This window comes from Chiroxiphia lanceolata, chromosome 11 (assembly GCF_009829145.1).
Source record: "Chiroxiphia lanceolata isolate bChiLan1 chromosome 11, bChiLan1.pri, whole genome shotgun sequence".
Lineage (NCBI taxonomy): Eukaryota > Metazoa > Chordata > Aves > Passeriformes > Pipridae > Chiroxiphia > Chiroxiphia lanceolata.
The window spans coordinates 13,674,119-13,694,645 of NC_045647.1; the positions used below are offsets into that span (position 1 = coordinate 13,674,119).

At 45.6% G+C, this 20,527-nt stretch overlaps 1 protein-coding gene across 2 annotated transcripts; it reads left to right on the forward strand.

Moving 5' to 3' along the window:
* Positions 1 to 174: 174 nt before the first annotated feature.
* On the forward strand, positions 175 to 14,988 carry WNT5A (Wnt family member 5A). Of its 2 annotated transcripts, none has more exons than XM_032699372.1 (5): positions 175 to 630; positions 3,865 to 3,998; positions 5,150 to 5,415; positions 10,160 to 10,452; positions 12,035 to 14,988. In XM_032699372.1, exons 1-5 carry the CDS (start codon positions 625 to 627, stop codon positions 12,491 to 12,493), a joined length of 1,158 nt encoding a protein of 385 aa, XP_032555263.1. In that variant the 5' UTR covers positions 175 to 624; the 3' UTR covers positions 12,494 to 14,988. The 2 variants fall into 2 exon arrangements, with proteins under 2 accessions (XP_032555263.1, XP_032555264.1); XM_032699373.1 differs by lacking the exon at positions 175 to 630 and adding an exon at positions 3,148 to 3,342.
* The last annotated feature ends 5,539 nt before the right edge of the window (positions 14,989 to 20,527 follow it).

The window sequence follows — 20,527 nt, forward strand, 5'->3', positions numbered from 1 at the left end:
ACCGCCCAGCCTTTAAGCAAGTGAAGGGGGGCGGGCAGGGGGAGCCCTGCACCCGCTCGGCTCTACTCGTCCCCCTCACCCGGGCCGGTCCGAGCTGCGGAGGGGGCGGTCGGCGGCCCGAGCGCCGGCGGAGCCGGGTGGGAGCGCGGGGAGCCCCGCGGCGGCACCACCTGGGCTGGTGGGACGGATCGTCGCCCGCGGCGCTTTCGCTGCCGCTTGTGAAGATTTTTATTTGCTTCCGCACAATCACGCCCACGGGCGCTGTGTGCGTGTGTGTTGGGTTGGCTTTTTTTTTTCCTTGGCTTTTTTTTTTTGGATTTTTTTTTTTTTTTTACCTCCTTCTTCTTCTGCTGGTGGAAAGCCCTAATTACTGCGATTGCTGATGGACCTTGGAAAGAAGGCTGCACTGGTGCCCCGCTCCGCAGTCGGACACGCTCAGCTTGCGCCGGACAGGGCGGCCGCTCGCCCGCCGCCCCCCGCCAGCTCCGCGGGCCCCCGCGCTCCCCCGGCCGCGGCTCGGGACGATACCGCCCGGCTCCTGCGAGCCAGGATTTTACTTTCGCCTCGCCGTTTCTCCTGCTCCGCTTGGATTACTTGGCTGCTCCCGCTCGCTAATCCCGCGCGATGGAGGTGAGTCCGCGCGGGGCGCGGGGGCTCCGCGCCTCGGGGGCCGCGGGCGCGCAGGGTGGGCTGCGCCTCGGCGGGGCGCGGGGCCCCGGCGCGGGCCGGCCTCTCCTCCCCTCCCCGGCTACCGCCGGGCGCTCCCACCTCTCCGCTCTCACCCACCGCGGAGAGCGCTGCTCCCCACTTGGGAAAAGCTCCCGTATTTTCTGCTTTTTTCTTCTCCTTTTAAATTTCCCCCCGAAGAGAGGCTGCCCGCCGCAGGGACACTTGCGAGGCTCGCTCTGCCCGCCGCGTCCCGGCGCATCTTTCTGGCAGCGGCTCCTAACGCGAGTTTAAAGACATCTTTCCAAACTTCCCAAACTTTTTCGCGGAGGATCGCTATGGAGGAACCCAACGTCGGCGCTAATGGTGGCCTGTACCTTTAAGGAGAGCTGGCGGGGGGCCAGCGGAGGACCTGGAGTCAGCCCCCCCCCCCTTTAATTTTATTCTCAGTTTCTGGAGATTATCACTCTGCATCTGCAGCGGGTCCCGCCTGGGTCAGCGCGGAGGAGCGCGACTCCTCAGGGTCCCCTTGGCGCTGCGAGGACTCCATGTTGGAAAGGCTGTTGGCTTTTTGTTGTTTGTTTGTTTTTAATTGTCAATTGTATGGTAAATGGGCTGCGCTCGGAGGGTCACGGGGAGTTCAGCGGAGCCGAGGAGCGAGGCTATCCCCGGGCGCCGAGGGAAGGACACTGTGTGCCTTCACCCCCGGGAGAACACCCCCTCTGCGCCTCCGGTGGGGAGCGCTGGGCCGGGATCCGACCAGTGCCTTTCCCTGCAAACGTGAGACCTGGTCTCGCCCCTCCAAATGGCTGTGAAGCCGCAGCGGGGAGCAGGGGGCGGCCGGGGGGGTCCCCGCGGAGCCGCTGCGCCTCCCGCGGTTTACAGCCCCCCGGAGCCGGGCTCTGGATGCCGCCTGCCCGCTGGTAGTGCTCCTAGAAAACCAGATGCCTTCGCAGGCTTTCCAGACACCCCGTGTAAAACAGGATCAGAGGCGATCCCGCGGTGCAGGATCTGTAAAAGCCTCTCTTTTCATCTCGGCAAGGAGCGCGGGCTCCGCATGGGGTGCGTTAAATACCAAAACCCAATCTCCGCGGCCCTACAAAGTTGAACACGGTGCCTCACACTCCCGATCTCCAGCGCTCCGTGCTGCTGGGCAGTCTGCCTTTTTTTTTCTTTTTTTTTTTTACTGTTGGCTTTTTTGTGTGTGTTGTTTCTGGTGGCAGCTTGTCAGCCGCTCGGTGCAGAAGGGCCGGGCTGGAGGGGCCGGGCCCCCACCCGCGGCCCCGGGCGCAGGTGCCTCCTCCGCTTGGCTTCTCAGCGCCGCGGCTAGAGGACGAGGAGGGCGATTGCGGCGATGATGAGGCGCGGGAGGTGCCGTCGGAAGGGAAGAAGTCGCCCGGCCCCGTCGCCTCCCGGGGCTGCGGCGAGCGCGGCCGCCCCCTGTTGGGAGTGGGACGCCACAGCTCCCCGGGGGCCGCCGCGACGGGGCTCGGGGGCTCCGGCGCAGCGACGGCCAAACCCAGGGGAGCACCCGGGCCCTTTGAACGGGGCAGTGCCCTTTGGCCCCGCCTGGGCTGGTGTTGCAGCTCCCGGCGCTGTCCCGGTCACCAGCTCCCTCCGCGGCCGCCCGCCCCGCCGAGGCAGCTCGGCGCGTCCGGGTCGGGCAGCCGCACAGCTCTTGGGGTCCCGCATGGGCACCGGCGTCTCCAACCTCCTCGGGGCTCGGGCAGTTCCATGGCGTTTCTTTGTTACCGTCATTATTCTAAGAACTAAAAGATGTGAAAAAGCCCAACACGTTGTGGGCTGTTGGATGTCGCTGCTTGCCCCGCGCACACCTCGTCCCTCGCTCAATACGCCCTCGGCTTTCGCACCTTTCCCGGGACTGAGCCCCTCTGAGGCGGGCGGGCTCTTTCTGCTGCGGGAGACCGGCCCCCATTTACGCCCCCCCATTTACCCACCCCAAGTTGAGGTGGGGGGCTCAGCTCCCCCGCGCAGAAGATGTTTAACCCGCACGGTGCGGGGAGGCTTCGCCCCCGGGCTGCAGCCCCGGCGCATGTGGGTCCCCACGCTGTGGCAGCTTCCCCGCGTGTGCTCGGGCAGGTTCCGCGTCCGGCCCCGCCGCCAGCGCTCCGCTCCTCCCGGCCCTTCGCAAACAGAAATAAATTAGAATTAAGAGCACCTTCAATTCAGCGTTAAGGGCCTTTGGAGAATGAATAGGGAATAGGGAGCCCCCAAGTGTCGAAATGTCCTTTTTTTTTTCTTTTTTTTTTTTTTTTTTCCTTCCCCCCCTCCTTCCGAGGGGAGGGGAAATAAACCCCGGGAATGGCTGTGGGTAGCGAGTGAGAGAGTCCCGTGTGAGGACCAGACGGTGATCGCGGGACCTGTCGGGGGAAGCGTTTGACTTCCAAGACGGCAGCCCGGTTGTTGCGGGAGCCGGGTCGGGACGCGGAGCCTCTCCTTGTCGCTCCTGGTTCCTCCCCGGGCCGGTACCTGCCCCGGCGGGGCCCCGGGGCTGCCGTCGGGGCAGTCACCGCGGCGCCAGCGCGGAGCTCGGGGCTGCCTCGGCGATCGCGGAGAGCGGGAGCCCGGAGGCTGCGGCGAGATGGTTTAGGGGACGGCGGGGAGCTCCCTCCAAGGCCGGTGGGGAAGGGCGAGGACCGGCCGCATCGTCCCCGGGTGGGAGCCGTCGGGACCCCCGCGGAACCGACCCCTCGAGGCACCGGCCTCTCCCCTCCCTCTTGCGCTCGCTTTGCAAACCTGAAGCCGCCTTTAGCCAGCCGTGAGCTGGCCTCGGCGCGGGGAGCGATGGAGTAATGCCCGGCCGGGGCCCCGCGCGTCGCCTGTGGCCCCGGGGCAGCGGGGATGGGGTCCCCCGTGTCCGGGGCCGCTGTTCCGTCCCGTCCGGTGCCGTCCCGCCGCGGGCGGGGTGCGGGAGCGGCGGGGCCGGGGCAGAGGGACGGGCGGACGCCCCGGGAAGGCGGTGTCCGCGGGCGGGGTGGGGGTGCGGGGGTGGGTTTTGCCCGGTGGAGCGGGAGCCGCGACGTGCCTGAGTCTGGCACCAGAGCCTCGGCGGGGAGAAGGGCCGGCGAGGCAGAGTCAAGTTAAAAGGGGCCCGGAGACTTCCGTTGTTTAAACTTGAATGTTCGAAAGTGGTCTGAGGAGCAATAAACAATCTGATCCTTTTTCTCCCCCCTCTAGAAATCCAGTGCAGTATTAATCCACGGAGGTGCAGTGGGGACAGTTGGCAGTACAATGGCTTCTCAGTACCTCGTAGTGGCTCTGGCCGTTTTCTCTTCTTTTACCCAGGTTGTAATAGAAGCCAGCTCTTGGTGGTAAGCATCTCGTATCGACTTGATTTTAAAAGGGGGTGTCAAGGTTTGCTTGCTTAAATGTCTGTGTGCTTCTTATGTACTTTGTTTCTGAGGGAGTACCGCTGGAGCGAGGCAGCTGGGGAGTGGTGTGCTCGGTGTAGTACGTTGTGTAGTAAAATGAACGGGTCTGTCGAATAAGGGTAAATGTGCACCATCTCGTCTTGTACAATACAGTTTTGAGAATGCTGAATGGTAGATTCTCTGTGGATTTTGTCATCTTTAAATTACTAGAGTTGCGTCTCTTTTAAAAGAGCCATTTTAAGTCACTTAGAAATTTTGCATGTATGAGAGAGAATGCTGATTTACAAGTAAAAACTTTTATTAAAGTTTTGGCTTGAAGTTTTCTGTTACTCAAATGTTTACAAATATATATCGTTACAAAGAAGTACATTTAAATTTCTGCTTTGGCAAATTGTATAGTGTTTAATGTTAAGAGTTCTTGAGATAGGTGTTTCTCTGCTGTTTCAAGTGATCCTTTGTGGATTAATGGCCACTTTTTAATTGAAATGTATCATGTGAAGAGCACTTTCAGAATTAAGAAAACAAAGTTGATTTTGTTTACAGTGAATGTACTTGCCTGTATTGTTGTGTTGTCATTCGGAAGAAGCTAGAAGTGGTCTGTAGCAAGTTTCTAACTCCTGACTTGCTAAAAGTTTCCCTATTTTTTAGAGTAGAAGAGATTGAAAAGTCCAGATTTAAATGTAAAATATGTGTTAAAACAAATTGGGGCTTGGGGGACTTTTTTCATTTTTGCTTTATTTATTTTCCTGGCCTTGCAATTGTTTGGAGCTTCTGTTGTTTTTACTGTGCCAATTTAAGCTGGTAAAGGGCTACCTAGATGCAAGTCTTCCAAGTCTGTATCTTACTTCACTCTTTAATATATGGTGATAACCACATGGATGGGAACTAATAACTTATGTCCTGTCCTTAAAACAAAAGTTTCATATTTAAGTGTTTGTTTAGGTTTTTTTTCTCACTTATTAGCAAAACCAGGAGTTGTATACTCATGTATAAGATACAGTTCTGTTTGGGATTTATAGATTTTAAAAAAAAAGTTATTTTATTTTATTTTAGAGTCTTCTGTTTATTAATGCAAATCTTTCTTTATGCAGGTCTTTAGGGATGAATCCCATGAACCCCATGAACCCTGTTCAGATGTCAGAGGTGTATATAATAGGAGCCCAGCCACTGTGTAGCCAGCTAGCAGGGCTTTCCCAAGGACAGAAGAAACTCTGCCAGTTGTATCAGGACCATATGCAGTTCATTGGAGAGGGTGCAAAGACGGGCATTAAGGAGTGCCAGTATCAGTTCAGACATAGAAGATGGAATTGCAGCACTGTGGACAACAACTCTGTTTTTGGCAGAGTCATGCAGATAGGTAGGAAGCAAGATCTTTATGATTAAACTCTTGTCTAAGGATATGTATGGCACACACTGTTCTGCACTTGAAGCTCTTGCCAGGTTCTTACTGAGTACTGTATACAATCAAGTGTTTTTAAAAGTTGGCAAAGGAGTTGGATTATTTTTAGCTGGAGGTGATTTCCCATCACTGTCCAGCCATGTGTCTTGGAAAACAAAGTAGGAATATATATTTGCATATGGGAATAGAGGAGAAAGGAGAATGAGGCCCTGAAATTTCTCTTTTACTGAACCTGAGACAAAACGAAGGCAACCTAAGAGAATTAAAACCAGCAGCGTCTTGTAAAATTAAAGATGTCCATGTCTAGTTCCAAAGTTAGCGGCTGCGTAATAAATCGCTCTTGGTCCAGAGGTTAACTGAAAATTGCTGCTCTGTCAATTAGTGTTTATAGGCAATTCCTCCTTGCTTATTTCCAGATATGGGTTTTTTTTTCTCTTTTTAAAGAAAACAGATTTATTTTTAAGGTACTGTAGAAGGGCAATTTTTATGAAAGCAGTTCTGTCAGGGCAAAATATGTGATTGTCTTTATAACTCACCTTTAACGTGATCACACTGCTGGAAAGAGAGACAGATTCCTGTTTAACATCTTATCACAATTAGGTGGACACCCAACTCTTTCCCTATCAGCTCCTCTTTGAAAAGGGCTTCTCCAGTGCTCACGTGCTGCCTTTCCCGGCATTTAAGGACCTCATCGTATTTTAAAGGCCTTGGCAAAACTTTAACCAGTGCTGTTGAGCTGGGTCCGTGGTGAAACTTCCCTCTGACTTTCTCAAGTCAGATTGCAATCAACTGAAAAACGCCTATTTTCTGGGTGATACCTGTGATCTTTTAAGTAGTGATCAGTGCACTGACAAACTCAGCAGTGCTTTTTAGTTGAAGCTGTGAAGTGAAGCTTTTATGTCAGTGTTTTTCTGTGCTGCTTTAAACAAAAAAGTTTTAAAATGGGTCTCAGTCTAGGTTTTATCCGTAAATGGGCTGACTTCAGTTAAAGTTGAAGGAATATATCAATTCACATTTGGTCTCAATTTTTGTTAAAAGAAGTTTTTATTTGGAGATTGTCAGACAAATAGAAAAAAATCTATTGCATGGAAGTATCGAATTGGAACAGCTGATTTTAGATAAACAACCTTCCCTAGGCTTTTTGCAAGCACAGTATTAACCCCCCATAGAGTTTGTTTTTTTACCTTACCCAAGCAGAAGTCTAAAAACACATGTAACATGAAAGAAAGCTTTTTCAGTACACCTCTCTGTTCTTGTAATCTAACAAATGTCAGAAAAATAATCCATTTAAAATTTAGGCCTTCATCCTTCAGCCCTTATTTATTATCCAAGCAAGTGAAAATTAGCTCAAGGGGACTACTGAAGTGAAGAAGTATACAGGATTGGGCTCATGATTGGGCTCATGATTTGTGGTGTCTGTCTCTGGAATAGTTGTTTCTGCCTGCCCCAAGTATGACAGGTCTATTTAAAGGTAGTTTCTTTCAAGTTAAATAACTTTGCCGCACCCTTCTGATGAATATGACTGTATTAGCTGATGTCTACACAGCAATTCATCATGTAATTAAGCCACTTATTCTAATTGCAGATGGAAGCAAGGTTAATAGCCATATTGAAGAATTAGAGTGTAAAGAGTGTGTTCACTGAGAGCAAGGAAGGTGGTGTGGGTGACATTTGTATTATTTCACGCTGACCCCCCAGTAATGACCAGTTGGTGTTCCTCTAAGGGGAAGGAAGAGTGGGCACTTTCAGAGCCTGATTCAATTTATTTCAGCCTGCCATACCCTGGCATGTCAGGGACTGTCAGACACTCCTTACTCTCACCAGTGTGCAAGGTGACAGTCAGGGTCTGAATGCACATTGTTTGGGAGGGCTTTGCCATCTGCTGTTGGCAGTGCCCCAGAGAGCGCCCGGGCACAGCACTGCCCCACAGCACAGCCATGGCCCCATGTGTCAATGGACAGTCTTTCTTCCAGGATTTACCATGCACAGTTAGCTAAAGCTGTACAAATAAACCTAGCATTGGGTTTGGAAACTTGCTCTGTGGCTTATTGAACTGTAAAATTTTAGGGCTTGTGTTCTGCACTGCTGTCCTTGGCTGCTGGTTCCCAGGTCAGGCCGTGGTCCTCCCTGCCTTCCCCACCTTGCCCCATCCCGTGCCCATCAGCCCTGGGCAGGCTTTACACAGAGAAAATAAAATAACTGGGTCCTCCCCCAGCAGCTCCGTGTACTTGGGGTCCAGTTTATTCTGCCTTTAGCCTGATGTTGAATGCTTTTAAAGCGCAAGACAAAGAATGTTTTGTATCTTCTGTTCAGGTATATAAAAAAAAAGTTGTTCTGTTCTTGCAGACTTATTCAGATCAAGGGTAAAGCTCAGCTCCTTGCTCTGTGGGTGGCTTCCTACAGTGTGTGTATATTGAACAGTTCCATTTCTATGTTTTATATATATGAGAGAGAGGGGACTTGAACGTGTTTGGAATGTGTGTTTCCTTGCCATGGCTACAATAGAGAGAAATCCTGGACTGTGGGAAAAGACAGATATGTTTGACAGTGAAGGAAAGCACAGTTGTGCCTGAAGACCGAAAAAAAAAAAAGAAAAGTCAGAGTAACTCATCCATGTGAAACCATCACTCTTAGTGAGTTCCTGGGTCGATGACTTGAGGCAGTGTTGGCTTGAAATCTACTTCAGCAGCTGATGCTATTTTATAATTTGCCTTAATGTTCAAAGAGGGAAACTGGGGGCAACTCTCCTTTCTGTACCCCAGCCTTTCTTTCTCCTTCCCACTAAGAGTAAGTTCTTCAAGATTTGTTCCAAATTAATAATGAAAATTAGTCGAAAATAGTCAGGTTTATGAGTTTAAATCCTGCAGTAGGTGACATAGTTAACCATGTGAAAGCATGAGCTGATGAAACATGAAAAAGAACAAAAATGGAACGGAAGAGGCGAGTCCTGTGGTCCAAAGCAGATCACGTTTCTTTCCTCTCAATCTAGTGGAAATTTTGCTTGAGGAATTAATCCAAAAATATGTGTTACAGAGCAAAGGGGAACATTAAAATCTGTATGAGGTTCCCCCTGCTATAGTTTGCAGTAAATGCAAGGGCTAAGTCACTGCATAAAGCCAATTATTTTTAACTGAAAAGGCTACTCCTGTAACCCTTTATACCCTTAATTCATGTAAATACTTCCATGAACAGGTGGCTGTGAGAATAGATCATTGTAAGTAAAGTAGAAAAGTGCTTCTCATCTTCCTTAAATTTCACCTTTCCCAACATAAGATTTCTGATTTTTCCCATTTAAAACCAGCATCTATTACTAAAATAATCCAGTGGATGACAGCTGTTATATTAACAAAGCGGCTCTGAACATGGTGTCATCTTGATAATAAATATGGACCAAACTGCAAATTATTTATGTTTCATAAGTGCTTGAAAGCTCCTACTAGATTTGACCTGTCATGGTACATCTTTTACAAAGAGGTTTTTTGCCTCAAAATGTTGCTGGCTGAATATACATGACTTGCCCAAAACATAGGCTCTTAAAGCCCTAATTTTAGGAAGGCCAATGCTGTTCCTTGAGAAAAATCATGTAAAATCAAAATTAAAGCTAGCTTGATTCATTGATTGGACAAAACATTAGGAATAAAACTTAACTTATAAACAGAAAAAAAAATATTTAGTCTATTCTCAGTCATTCTGGGAATCTTTCTTGAAAAGACCCATTGGGATGCTTTCTCTTAAGAAGAAAAGCAAACCTCAAGTGTGCTCTTTGGTGCAAGTTCTGTGTTTGTTTGTCTGAAAGCTTTGCTAGTTGTAGTAACTTGTGGCAGCCTTGGAAAAGTGACTGGGAAAGTCAGACTTTAAATAAGATGGGACTAGATACTGTCAGTAGGATGGTACGTGGCCATGTCTTACGTTGTGGGTATTGTAACTTTTTCTTCCGAAAGTTTGAAACTTGAGGTTTTCCATTTCCATTTAAGGGCACCAGATGCAGGAGAAAACCTTCAAGGCTGCCTTGTGCCAAAGGCTTTTGCTTCCCTGTAATTTGTAAAGATGATTGTCCCTGGACTCACTTGCCATATTCGCATGAGCTCAAGTGGTGGATACTAAACAGCACAGGTTGTCGTTAGTTTTAAATAGTCTCCTACAGAAGTGTCTGGCTAATGTGTAGGGTGGAAAGTTGTGTGTTGCTCTGCTGCACGTTTCTTTTGATACCAGGAGGCTTTGTAAAACGCTTGAACTTTAAATAAATTGGAACAAGTGGGTGAAGTGCATCAATCATGTTTGAGAAGTAGTAATTTAAGAACCAGACTTTTAAAAGTTGTATTTAACATCTCTTTCTTCTGAAAGACAGGAAGCTTGTTTCCCTTCCCGCCCCTCACATGCAGGCATGGCCGCTTTGGCCCTGCTGGCATTGTGCTCCAGCCCTGACCCACCTCCTTTCTGCCCTCTCATCCAGGCTTTCACCAACATGAATAACAAGCGAATTCTGCTCTTCACAAACGCTGTGTGTGCTCTAATGGGTTGGTTTTACTTGGTTCTTTCAGAGTGGGGACATTTTGGGGGGCTTGGTTCAGGGTTACTCTACCTTTTAGTGGGCATGTTAGTTTATGGTGGCTCCTGGAGAGCCTTTGTCCTCCCAGCTCCTCAGTGGGCAGGGAGTGGTGCGCATGGGCTGTCCCCTAACACCACTTGTCTTTCTGCGCAGGCAGCCGGGAGACGGCGTTCACCTACGCGGTGAGCGCGGCCGGCGTGGTCAATGCCATGAGCCGCGCCTGCCGGGAGGGAGAGCTCTCCTCCTGTGGCTGCAGCCGAGCGGCACGGCCCAAGGACTTGCCCCGGGACTGGCTTTGGGGTGGCTGCGGGGATAACATCGAGTACGGATACCGCTTTGCCAAGGAGTTCGTGGACGCCCGGGAGCGTGAGAGAGTTTACCAGCGAGGCTCCTACGAGAGCGCCCGGATCATGATGAACCTGCACAACAACGAGGCCGGGAGAAGGGTAAGTGACTGCAGAACAGGGTCTCCCTCCGCTCTCCTCCATGTCCCTCCTTTTTGGGAAAGATGTGCCTCAGTGAGGCACAGACCGACCACCATGGCTTGTCTTTGTTTTGATGCACGGAACAAGAAGACGGCGAATACAGGGTGTGGGTGGGTGGGGAATACAGGAATTTGTGTTGCTTCTGGTTGTCTGACAGTCCTATTGCCTTCCTCATGGGGGAGGCCGGAACCAAAGCTTGTCGTGTTTCCCTCTGTATTGTTTCATGAAAAGTGCCCTGCTCGCTGTGGATTCTCTGTAGAACAGAATTCAATTAGTTGGTATTTCCAACCAGGACAGTGTGTGTTGGAAGGAGGAGGGATGTGCTGGGCTTCCCAGGCTGGAATCGTGCCGCGGGATTGTTCTGACTTTTTTTCTTTCCCTGCTTTAAGAGGATGTAAAAGAGCTTCTCCATGCTATTAGGAAACATGGTCTTCTGTGGTTGAACATGTCTTTATGGTTTCTTTAATCTCAAAAATGCCTTAAATGAATGGGTGTAAACTTTTCTTTTTTTTTAATACTCTCATTGTGAAGAGCCTAAATCCTTATTTTCCTAGAGCTTGAAGTGCCAGCAATAGTCGGCTGGAGACTTTACACTTGTGTGCTAAGGTGAAGGAGGATGAAAGATAATTGAAAATTAATAGTGTTTAAATGTAAGAGGAAGGTGTCTGGAAGCAATGGACAGGCCAATTACTATTAGCAAGAAAAAATATTACACTTTCACAGTTGCTTACGGAGACTCGAGCAGTTTTTTTCCTTCCTCAGCCTCATCTTTGCAGTGCCATTTGGCAGCGCTAAAACTCTCTGTAACTGCTGGGTGGAAGTTGTCTACAGTATCATCTAATGTGTCAGACCCCAGGATTTTTGGGGCAGTGTCAACACTGACTCTTATTTCTATTTGTACAGGGCAAATGACTAAGGGTTCGCTGCCAAAGCTTTGTAAAGAGGATATTGCTATGTAGCTCTGTCTTCCACCCATAGGTGTTTGGGGGTTTCTTCTTGGATGAAGTCTCTCTTCCAGAGCAGTATTTGGGATAGGAGGAGGATGCCGAGCCAAGAGTAGACAATCAGCTGCAGCTGAGCCAGGAGCAAGAGGAATCTTAACTCTTTCCCTAATTGCAGCCTCAAGCAGAGATCAATGGGGAGAGTAACTCAGATAGAAAATAAAGGGATGTTTTACATTTCTCAATGAAACAGCAAAATCCTTTGCTGGCGTGAGAGCAAATTCCTAAAATTTGAGCGCAGCCTGACTGATGCTGCTGTCTGGGCTGTGTATGTGCTGTTGTGGCTGTCTCAGTGGTGGGGAGAGGCTGATGAGAGTGCTCCCCTCCTCCTCCCGGCTGTTTTGGGTGGTGGAGGTGCACGTGTATCAGCTCCCTTGCTCTTCCTTCCCAGTGTATTGGAGGAGGGGGAGAGAATGTTAAGGTGAATACAATGGAAGGGCCGGTGGGAATACAGCAGAGGGCAGGAAATGAGGGGAATAAATGCTTTCACAGCCACGCTAGTCTTTCATCATCATTTTTGCTTCTCTCCCTGACTCCTCCAGACGGTGTACAACCTGGCTGACGTGGCCTGCAAGTGCCACGGCGTCTCCGGTTCCTGTAGCCTGAAGACCTGTTGGCTGCAGCTCGCCGATTTCCGCAAGGTAGGCGATGCCCTGAAGGAGAAATACGACAGCGCCGCCGCCATGAAACTCAACAGCCGGGGCAAGCTGGTGCAGGTGAACAGCCGCTTCAACGCCCCCACCATCCACGACCTGGTGTACATCGACCCCAGCCCCGACTACTGCGTGCGCAACGAGAGCACCGGCTCCCTGGGCACCCAGGGCCGCCTGTGCAATAAGACCTCGGAGGGCATGGACGGCTGCGAACTCATGTGCTGCGGCCGAGGGTACGACCAGTTCAAGACGGTGCAGAGGGAGCGCTGCCACTGCAAGTTCCACTGGTGCTGCTACGTGAAATGCAAGTTGTGCACAGAGATCGTGGACCAGTTTGTGTGCAAATAGGGGCACAGGACGAGGTGGGAGGAACTGCAGCCGCCTGCCAGCGAGGGGTGCGGGCCCCTCTCCCTTTCCACAGGACTATCTCCACTTTTTATTTATAGAGTCCAACGAGTTGTTGTCTTCTTTTAAGAAAAATAAAAAAAAAGGAAAAAAAAAAAGGGCGGGGGAAGGGGAAAAAAAAAAAAGAAAAAAGAAAAATATAAAGGTTGCAAAGAGAAGTGCCTGGAAACCCTCTCTGTGTCCATCCCAGAACTGTGTTAGGCTTATATTTTTGGCAATAATGGGCAAGAATCTGAGAATATTTATTTTACAAAGTTAAAAAATTGACTTTTCTTACAAACAATAGAGTAGTTTGAGGGGAAAATCCGACATATCCTAATTTAGTCCCATGGAACGTAATACATGTGCACTAGGCAGAGCAACCATGTAATGTGCTTGGGATGCTAGAACAATCCTTATGGATGTGAGGAACACACAGACCTGTCCATGACTTTTAGTTTCAGACACTAGAAGTTGCTAGAATAGGGTATATAAAGCTGTTCAGTGCATGTAGGGCTCTGTAAATAAGGGGTATATCCAGCATGAAGTGCTGTGTTGGTTGCATGTCTGACTGTTCCCGCAGTGTCACCAGAGGGCAAAGAGCAAAGAATCAGAAAGGCTTTAAACTGTGCTATCCCTGAGTCACAGGGGCTGGTTCCAAAACCTACCGAGACTGGGAAAAAAAAGAAAAAAAAAAAGAAAAAATCTGCCTTGGTGAATAACGAAGGTATTCTTCAAGGCAGAGTTTGGCCTCGTTAGGTGATTGTGACGTTGGAGTGTCTCCTCTGACAGAGCAGCACTTCCCTACTGCCGAGTGTGGAGCAGCCCGGGGTGGGCTGTGTGGAGCACTGTAGCTGGGCAAGGGGAGCTGCACTGCTTACAAACAGCTTTGGTTTCCCAGCCTGGAAAGCCCATGGAAAGTAGAGTTCCCCAAATTTGAAAATGCCTTAAAATGGTGTAATAGCTGGCTGTCTTTCAAAACACAGCTTGACAAATAACTCCTCTAATTTTATGTGAGAAAATAAATCGTTAGATATCCGCTCTTGGAATGATTGATTTTTATTTTTTTCGCAGATTTTGGGAACGCTTTCACTCAAGGATACAATAGTTTCATATTTTAATAACATTAACTGACTATTATAGTTCAATGAAACATTGCAGCAATACCAAATTTATCATCCTATGTCTTTAATACACATGCTTTAGATAATATATTGCAGATATACACTACAACTGTTCAGACTATACTTGAGCAGTTACATATATATGGGAGAACTGTGGTCTGCTGGTGTCTGATACTTCAAAGCTTTTTGTACATATATATTTTAATGATCTAGAAAATAATAAAACATCTAAAATTACAGGGGCAGTTCATCCCTCATTTTCAGATCTCTCCAGGTTTTTAGATTGATTCCAAGCTTTTGGTGGTTTTGTTTTGTTATTTTGGGATTGTTTTTTGTTTGTTTGGTTTGGTTTTGGTTTGGGGTTTTGTTTGTTTTTGTTTTTTTTGTTGTTGTTTTGTGTTTGGCTTAGTTTTTTTTTTTTTAAGCTTTTATCATTCAAAAGTTCTAAGGAGAATCACAAAGAAGTCAGCCTCTTCCCAACTTTAGGACTTTCCTGGGTGGTTGGTAGAGGCAGCACCCTGCGCTTGAGTCATTACTGGTCTGGAGATCGCTTCTATTCCACTCTCACGTTAAGGGCATTATTGATTATTGGTGAAAGGAGACACCTTCCAACTCCAAAATGTGCTGCATTTAGCCCTTGCTTTTCAGTTTTTGAACTGAAAAATTGTTATTTGTCAAACAATATGCGTTCCCCCCCTATTCTGTGTGGTTACACAGGGTTTCATCTTTGGTTCAGATGCCTCTTTTCAACTCAGTCCCATTCAACAAGTTAAAGAAAATAGTTTTGCAGATACCAAGTGAGGAAAATCTTTCACTTTAGCCTAGTTGTACTAAAGCCTTACCTTTTCACAAGCCTTTAAGCTGTATCATTAAATTCATCTTGATCATTTATCAGCTTCTTAATGGCGCTTTATTGCTCTTAATTTATTGTACAAGGACATATTTACCCCTCGTCTTCAGATGTTTGCAAAGAGTATCTTTAAAGTAAGAGAAATAAATAAAGCACTAATTCATTGAATATGTCACTTTGGTTTTTATTGTACAAAAATCATGATCTTGTTTTTTCATTGCTGAATCACCTCATGTCCTTTCTAGTGACTTTTGTCTGAGCAGAACTGAATCTCATGATCCTAGCTATTAAAACACTATTTAATGTAAAATATTTTACTTGTCATTCAGATATGTAAATCTTCTATGTCCTTTCCTCTGTTCTGTACATTTAATGTACATATTTCTGTCTCGTGTGATTTGTATATTTCACTGGTTTAAAACAAAAAAAAAGGATTATGCCATAATTGAAGATAGACTATAAAAATAAAACTTTGGTTGTATATTGGGAAGTGGTTTTAATTATCTTTCAGAGGAGGGTTTGTTAAACAATGAAGAGAGTTGATTTTTAAATTTACTACATGGTAAAGCAGCGAAGTGTTTGTTCGCCAAACATACAAAGTACATCTTGAAGTTTTATTTCTGTATTAAAAAGACTTACAAATCTTAACTACTACTTAAGAGGAAAAAAACCCAACACACAAAAAAATAAATCACAGATGCCTGTGACTCTGAACTAGAAAGCATTTTAGAGATGGGTAAGTACTAAATTAGCTGTGGATAGAGACCTGGGTTAATGGTACTTGTGTGCCTGGTTCCAGGACTGCCTGCAGTGATTCTGGGACAGTGGGACCTGGTCCTGTGAACAGCTTCCTCCAGCAGTCCCAGTGATGGCAGCAAGATCCTCATGTGAGCAAAGGTCTCCAACAGGAAAAGTTTCCAGGACTGGGTTTCGTGCGGTCTGGGTTGTGTGTGGGGTGGTTTCCCCCGCATCAGTCTGACTGAACTGAGCTGCAAGGTGAAATGGAGCGTGTATGGACGGAAGAGTCCTAAAAAAATGCCAAGGCAAAGTACAATGAAGTATCAAAGAAGTATTCATATGAAGGAGGTAAAGCAGAAAACAAAAATGAATGCAAAACCAAAGCTTTCTGTTTTGAGAATGGCTTGTCTTTGAACTGATTTCTTTAGTCATGATTTTTTTTCTGCTATGGGTAACTTGATGAATTAGTGGCCTTTCTTTACCTCTCTCCTGCTTTTCTTTTTTTTTTTTTTTTGCTCAAGGATAACCTTCTAACATATCGAAACTCCTTCTGGCTGCCAAGAATGTATTATCCCACAAACCAGTAGACCAACATCGTGTGTTTAAAATAGCGATTCTGGGCAAATGCAACGTTCTGTGGTCCTATTACTGACATCTGGTTCAGTTTTCCTTCACTTGTATATTGACCGGTATTCTTTATTGCAAAAACACAGCCCCTATTTAGGAAAGTCAGCATTTTTTTTGGACTGGATTGTATTCAAGCTCTTCCCAATAACACAAAAGTTACCAAAAAACTTCTTTATTGGCAGCAGTAAATAATCTGTATTCAAAATAGTCATTATGGGCTCAGATACAAGAGGGTTGTTTTTAATTTGCACCAAAGTTTATCTGTTTAATTTTGTGAAAAATGCTGTTTCAGAATCTTGGTTTTTTGGTAATATCTTCGAATCTGTGTGTTTGGTTATGGCTTTGCCAATACTGAGATTCACTCTGGTTTTGCAAAATATTGAAGCCCCCCCCGGGTGTTACTGGCAAGTGCACCAGGAATAGGGAAGAGAGTGAAGGAAGTGAATGGCATCTTCAAATCAGGCACTGCATTCAGGATGCAAGCTAAAATCCTTCCTTTCTGAAGGATGTGTCTGATAGAACGGTCTTACAAAGATGGCACAAAACTTGCAGGAATTGGTACTGAAGCTGACAGACTGCTTTGCTTTGGGTAAGAAGTTGTGAGGAATAATATCTAAACCATTAGGATATTCATTGTCAAAGTGTGGTTTTGGTGAATCAGGAAAGACTTCTAGTTTTTGCTTCTGGACTGTATGGTAGAGGAAACTGAAAACAAAAGGGAAAAAATGCAGCTCTTTTAAAAATAAGTATATTCATGTATAGCTTATGTATGTACTTGCTGACTGTGGTAGTCTTAAAATTGTTTATCTATTATTGAAGTCAGTTTGGGAGGCAGGCCAGATCTGTTCTTTTCCTTTTCAAACTGTTTAAAATCCTCAATGGAAAAAAAAAGAAAAAAGAACTTTATTCCCTGCTCCAACCTCTGATATGTCTGTTTATGTTGCAGTGGGATAAAGGATCCACATAGGAGTGCAGTGAGGGGTTTGTACGTTAAATTTTGTTTTTTTAAAAGGTGCGATTAAAAAATCCAATCTGCCTCATACTCTGCTCTTCTATGAGATTGCATGTGTGCATTTGTATATACACTGCTGGTATTTTCCAATTGTGTTGGCCAAATTCTGCTTTTAGTTATGGTTAGGCATCTCTCCTGACTCTGGTGGTGTCATATGAGCCTGACATTTTTCGCCCAGACGTGAAGGCCCCCGTGCTCAAAGAGAATGCATATGAAATATATCAGCCTTTCTTCTGCTGGCTGGTTATTTAAACATGGGTAACTGAATTATTGTGAAACAAATTCTGGGACTGCAGCTGCAAAAGCAGTAATACAGTATATTCGTAGTGATGTTTCTACGCATACCTCCTAATTTCCCAGTTGATTTCCAGTGCAGACAGAAGTCTAGAATGCATGTGGTAGTTCCTCATCATGTATTTTATAAATGTAAAATAATGATTTGTCAATTACTTGTTTCTATTACAGAGATAAAATGAGATATTTGGGCTCTCCTGATTTGTTGAAAGCCTCTTACCTTTGGCTGCGTTGAGCGCTGCTGGCTCGGAGGGGCATTGATGTGAAGCTGCTTTTGGGAACGTCTCAGAGACCTGGGCTGAGCAGTGTGAATATGGTACACTGTGTGCTTTTGTAGCCAGTGTTGGTTTACCCTGTGTTGTCTTACATTGTGCTGTCTTTCCCAGCAGTCCTGCTTTCTCAAATGGCAATTGAACAGCAGCAGTCAAAATACTCAGCTGACAGAGAACCTCTGGGCACTCCATGGGCAGTTATTCAAACACTTTCTGAACTGGTTTGACCCATTGCTGATTTATTCCAGATCCATTGTGAGGAATTTAAAAAATGCAAACTGTAGAGTAGAGTCATGGCATGGCTCACAGTTCTTTTGATTTTGTTCTGTTTTTCATAAAGTAGTCCATACCAAGATCCATATTTTTGAAGATTTTTTTGGTTTTGTGAAGTCCTTCTCTAGGATTACCCTGAGCAAAGGAAACAGTCCCCACAATACAAGGTGCTAATTTCTGTGCAGTCCTCTGGTGGCTGGCTGGCAGGACCTCAGTGACAGGTTCCATGGCAAGGACCACTTCCAGGAACCACCCATCACTCAGAGTATCCTCCTGCTTCTCACCTGGGACTTGTTAGCAGAGTGCAGCAGTTGCAGCTTGTTGGTCCCAGCAGCACTGGCTGCTGCTTTTTGCCTCTTCTTTCGACCAGGGGAGCAAGCTCGTCTCCTGGTAGGTTTTCCTGTTATTTTTCATACAGAAAGTTGCAACTTTGCACAGCTTTTCCCAAGTATGGGCTGGGATTTATTTTCCATGACTGTGATTTCAGAAGAGCTAATGCTTGGTAGGCAAATAGTGCTGGGGCTTCTCAAGTATCTCTTGCTTTGTAAATCTGCAACCTTGGAGGAGTAAAGGGTAATCCCTGAGCAAACTTGAACTGGACATTACCTGGGGCAGGGAGGTTGAGGTCATTAATGTTATAAATACTGTTCAGCTGTATTTTTGTGCTTTTCTTTGGAGAAAAGGATTCACAGCATGAGAAAGAAGTTGTATTCAGTGAGGCACAAAGTAGTAAATACTTGAAGAAAATGGGGAAAAGATAAGTTATGGTGTGCAAAAAACTTTGTTAGCAAGTCTTCATTGGTGTTGATTGCCATTCATAAAAAATTGAGAATATGTGTATTTCTGCATTTATACTTTCTGGATGAAAGTTTTCCCTTGATGATACTTTCATCTTACATAGTATATTTTTGGATAAAGGGCCTGTAAGTAAATCAAGTTTGAGGACTTAATGAACTAGAAGTGAAACCGTAACCTAAGAAACAGCTCCAAAAAAACACTGAGGAAAATGAACAGTGCAAGACGTGTCAAACAAGTACTTTTTTTTAATAGTTAGTGTTGCTATAGCTCTCAAATGGTTGCTGGTGTCAAAGATAGTGTGTCCACTTTAAGCCACAGTGCCTGTTGATTTATATATGTACAAGTTGGCAAAATTCAACGATAGTAGACGGGGAGCAATTCCTTGGTAGTTATATGAATTATATGGAATGCTTGTTACTTATGACCTCTGGCAATCCTCAGTAAGCATAATGACATGTTTGTACCTGCAAATGGGTGATAAGACTTTTTTAAAAGTTTGTAACAAAGTATTACAATTTACATTGCATTTTTTATATATGGATTTTTATTTTTTTTTTTGCTAAAGTTTTTTGATATATATGAGAATCTAAATAGCTGGTCGAAATTATGGGAGAGGGTGCAATGTCTTGGCATAAGCAACGGCTGTACAGAGCCTAGGGAATGTGAGGTGGAAGTTTATTCATCTTGATGTTGTCTCTTGTAAAGAGCCAGTATGTACAGATCCTGCATAACAGATGCTTTGGAAAAGAATGATAGGAGGACTTCATGAATGGAGGACATAAGTAATTCATAGCAAGTACGAGGTCTGATGTAGTGGTGTTGCCTTTGCCATGTCATTTGCATGCAATATACATTTCTGTATGAGCATGTTAAAGCCTAAGATCTTTACTCAACGTAAGGACTTATTAGAGCAGATTAAAAGCAGAATAAGCTCTCATGAAGCCAGATGTAATAGGAATTGAATATGTCCCTTATTCTTACATGGGAGTGGATTTTGCTGTTACCTTGTTAAGATTCAAACTGTGTCTTCAGGATTTGGCTGACTGAAATGATAGATTGGTCATTGTGGAGGATTTTATGGATAATACATCACTTTTTTTTTTTTTTTGTTAAGGGATGATAGATGCCTTTTCTGGAGGGCATTTTTATCATAGAATCTGCTTTAATTTGTAATATAGTTTCTGATCCTCTCTGTGGTTAGAGAATATGTGGAAACATCTATGCCTTGTGTAGACTGTCATCTCTCATGTCTTGTTGTCCTCCTTGGTGGTGTATATTTTGAATATTTTAAGTTACTATGGCTTTGCTATTTTAAAGTCTGACTCTTGAAAGTAGAGATTTTGTCAGACTCCTGGCTTGTGGACCTTATTGTAGGAGATCTGTTGCCAAGTTTAGTGGAGCCACTTAGCATAAGTAAGAGTGGCAAAATTCAAACATCTATGTGAGGAGCCAGCTTGACTGTACATTTAAAAAATCTGGGCAAGCAAGATTAGGAAAAGATGTGCTTTCTTCATCTTATTCTCATGGAAAACTAAAGACGTCTATCCTCCATGCCTAGGTGAACTTCTGGAAGGAATAAAAGACCAGTGTCAAATGGTAGCCAACTTTTTCCCTCTACGTACTTTTGTTATACTTTGAGATCCTAAGGCTATGTTGATCTGCTACATGATTATATAATGCTCCAGGACACCTGTGTAAATAGCAAACAGAGAGGCTTTTTATAGATACTAGATCTTAGATAAGTGACTCTAAGAAGTATTATAGGATCCCAGCTGTAACCTCCTGCTATACATACCATGTATTTTTGGTTGTTTATTATAAGAAGTACAGAAGCTGTTCCTTGTAACATAATTTTTTTAAGGCTTGCATGTGTAAATATTAAATTTGCAAATATTAGATGGAGAAGCATTAGAGAAACCACTAAATGAATAGCTTCACATTCCTCATGGCTTATTCTGATGCCGATTTCCTTAAATGTTTCTCCGCTAACATTCAAATCTGTGTGCTGTT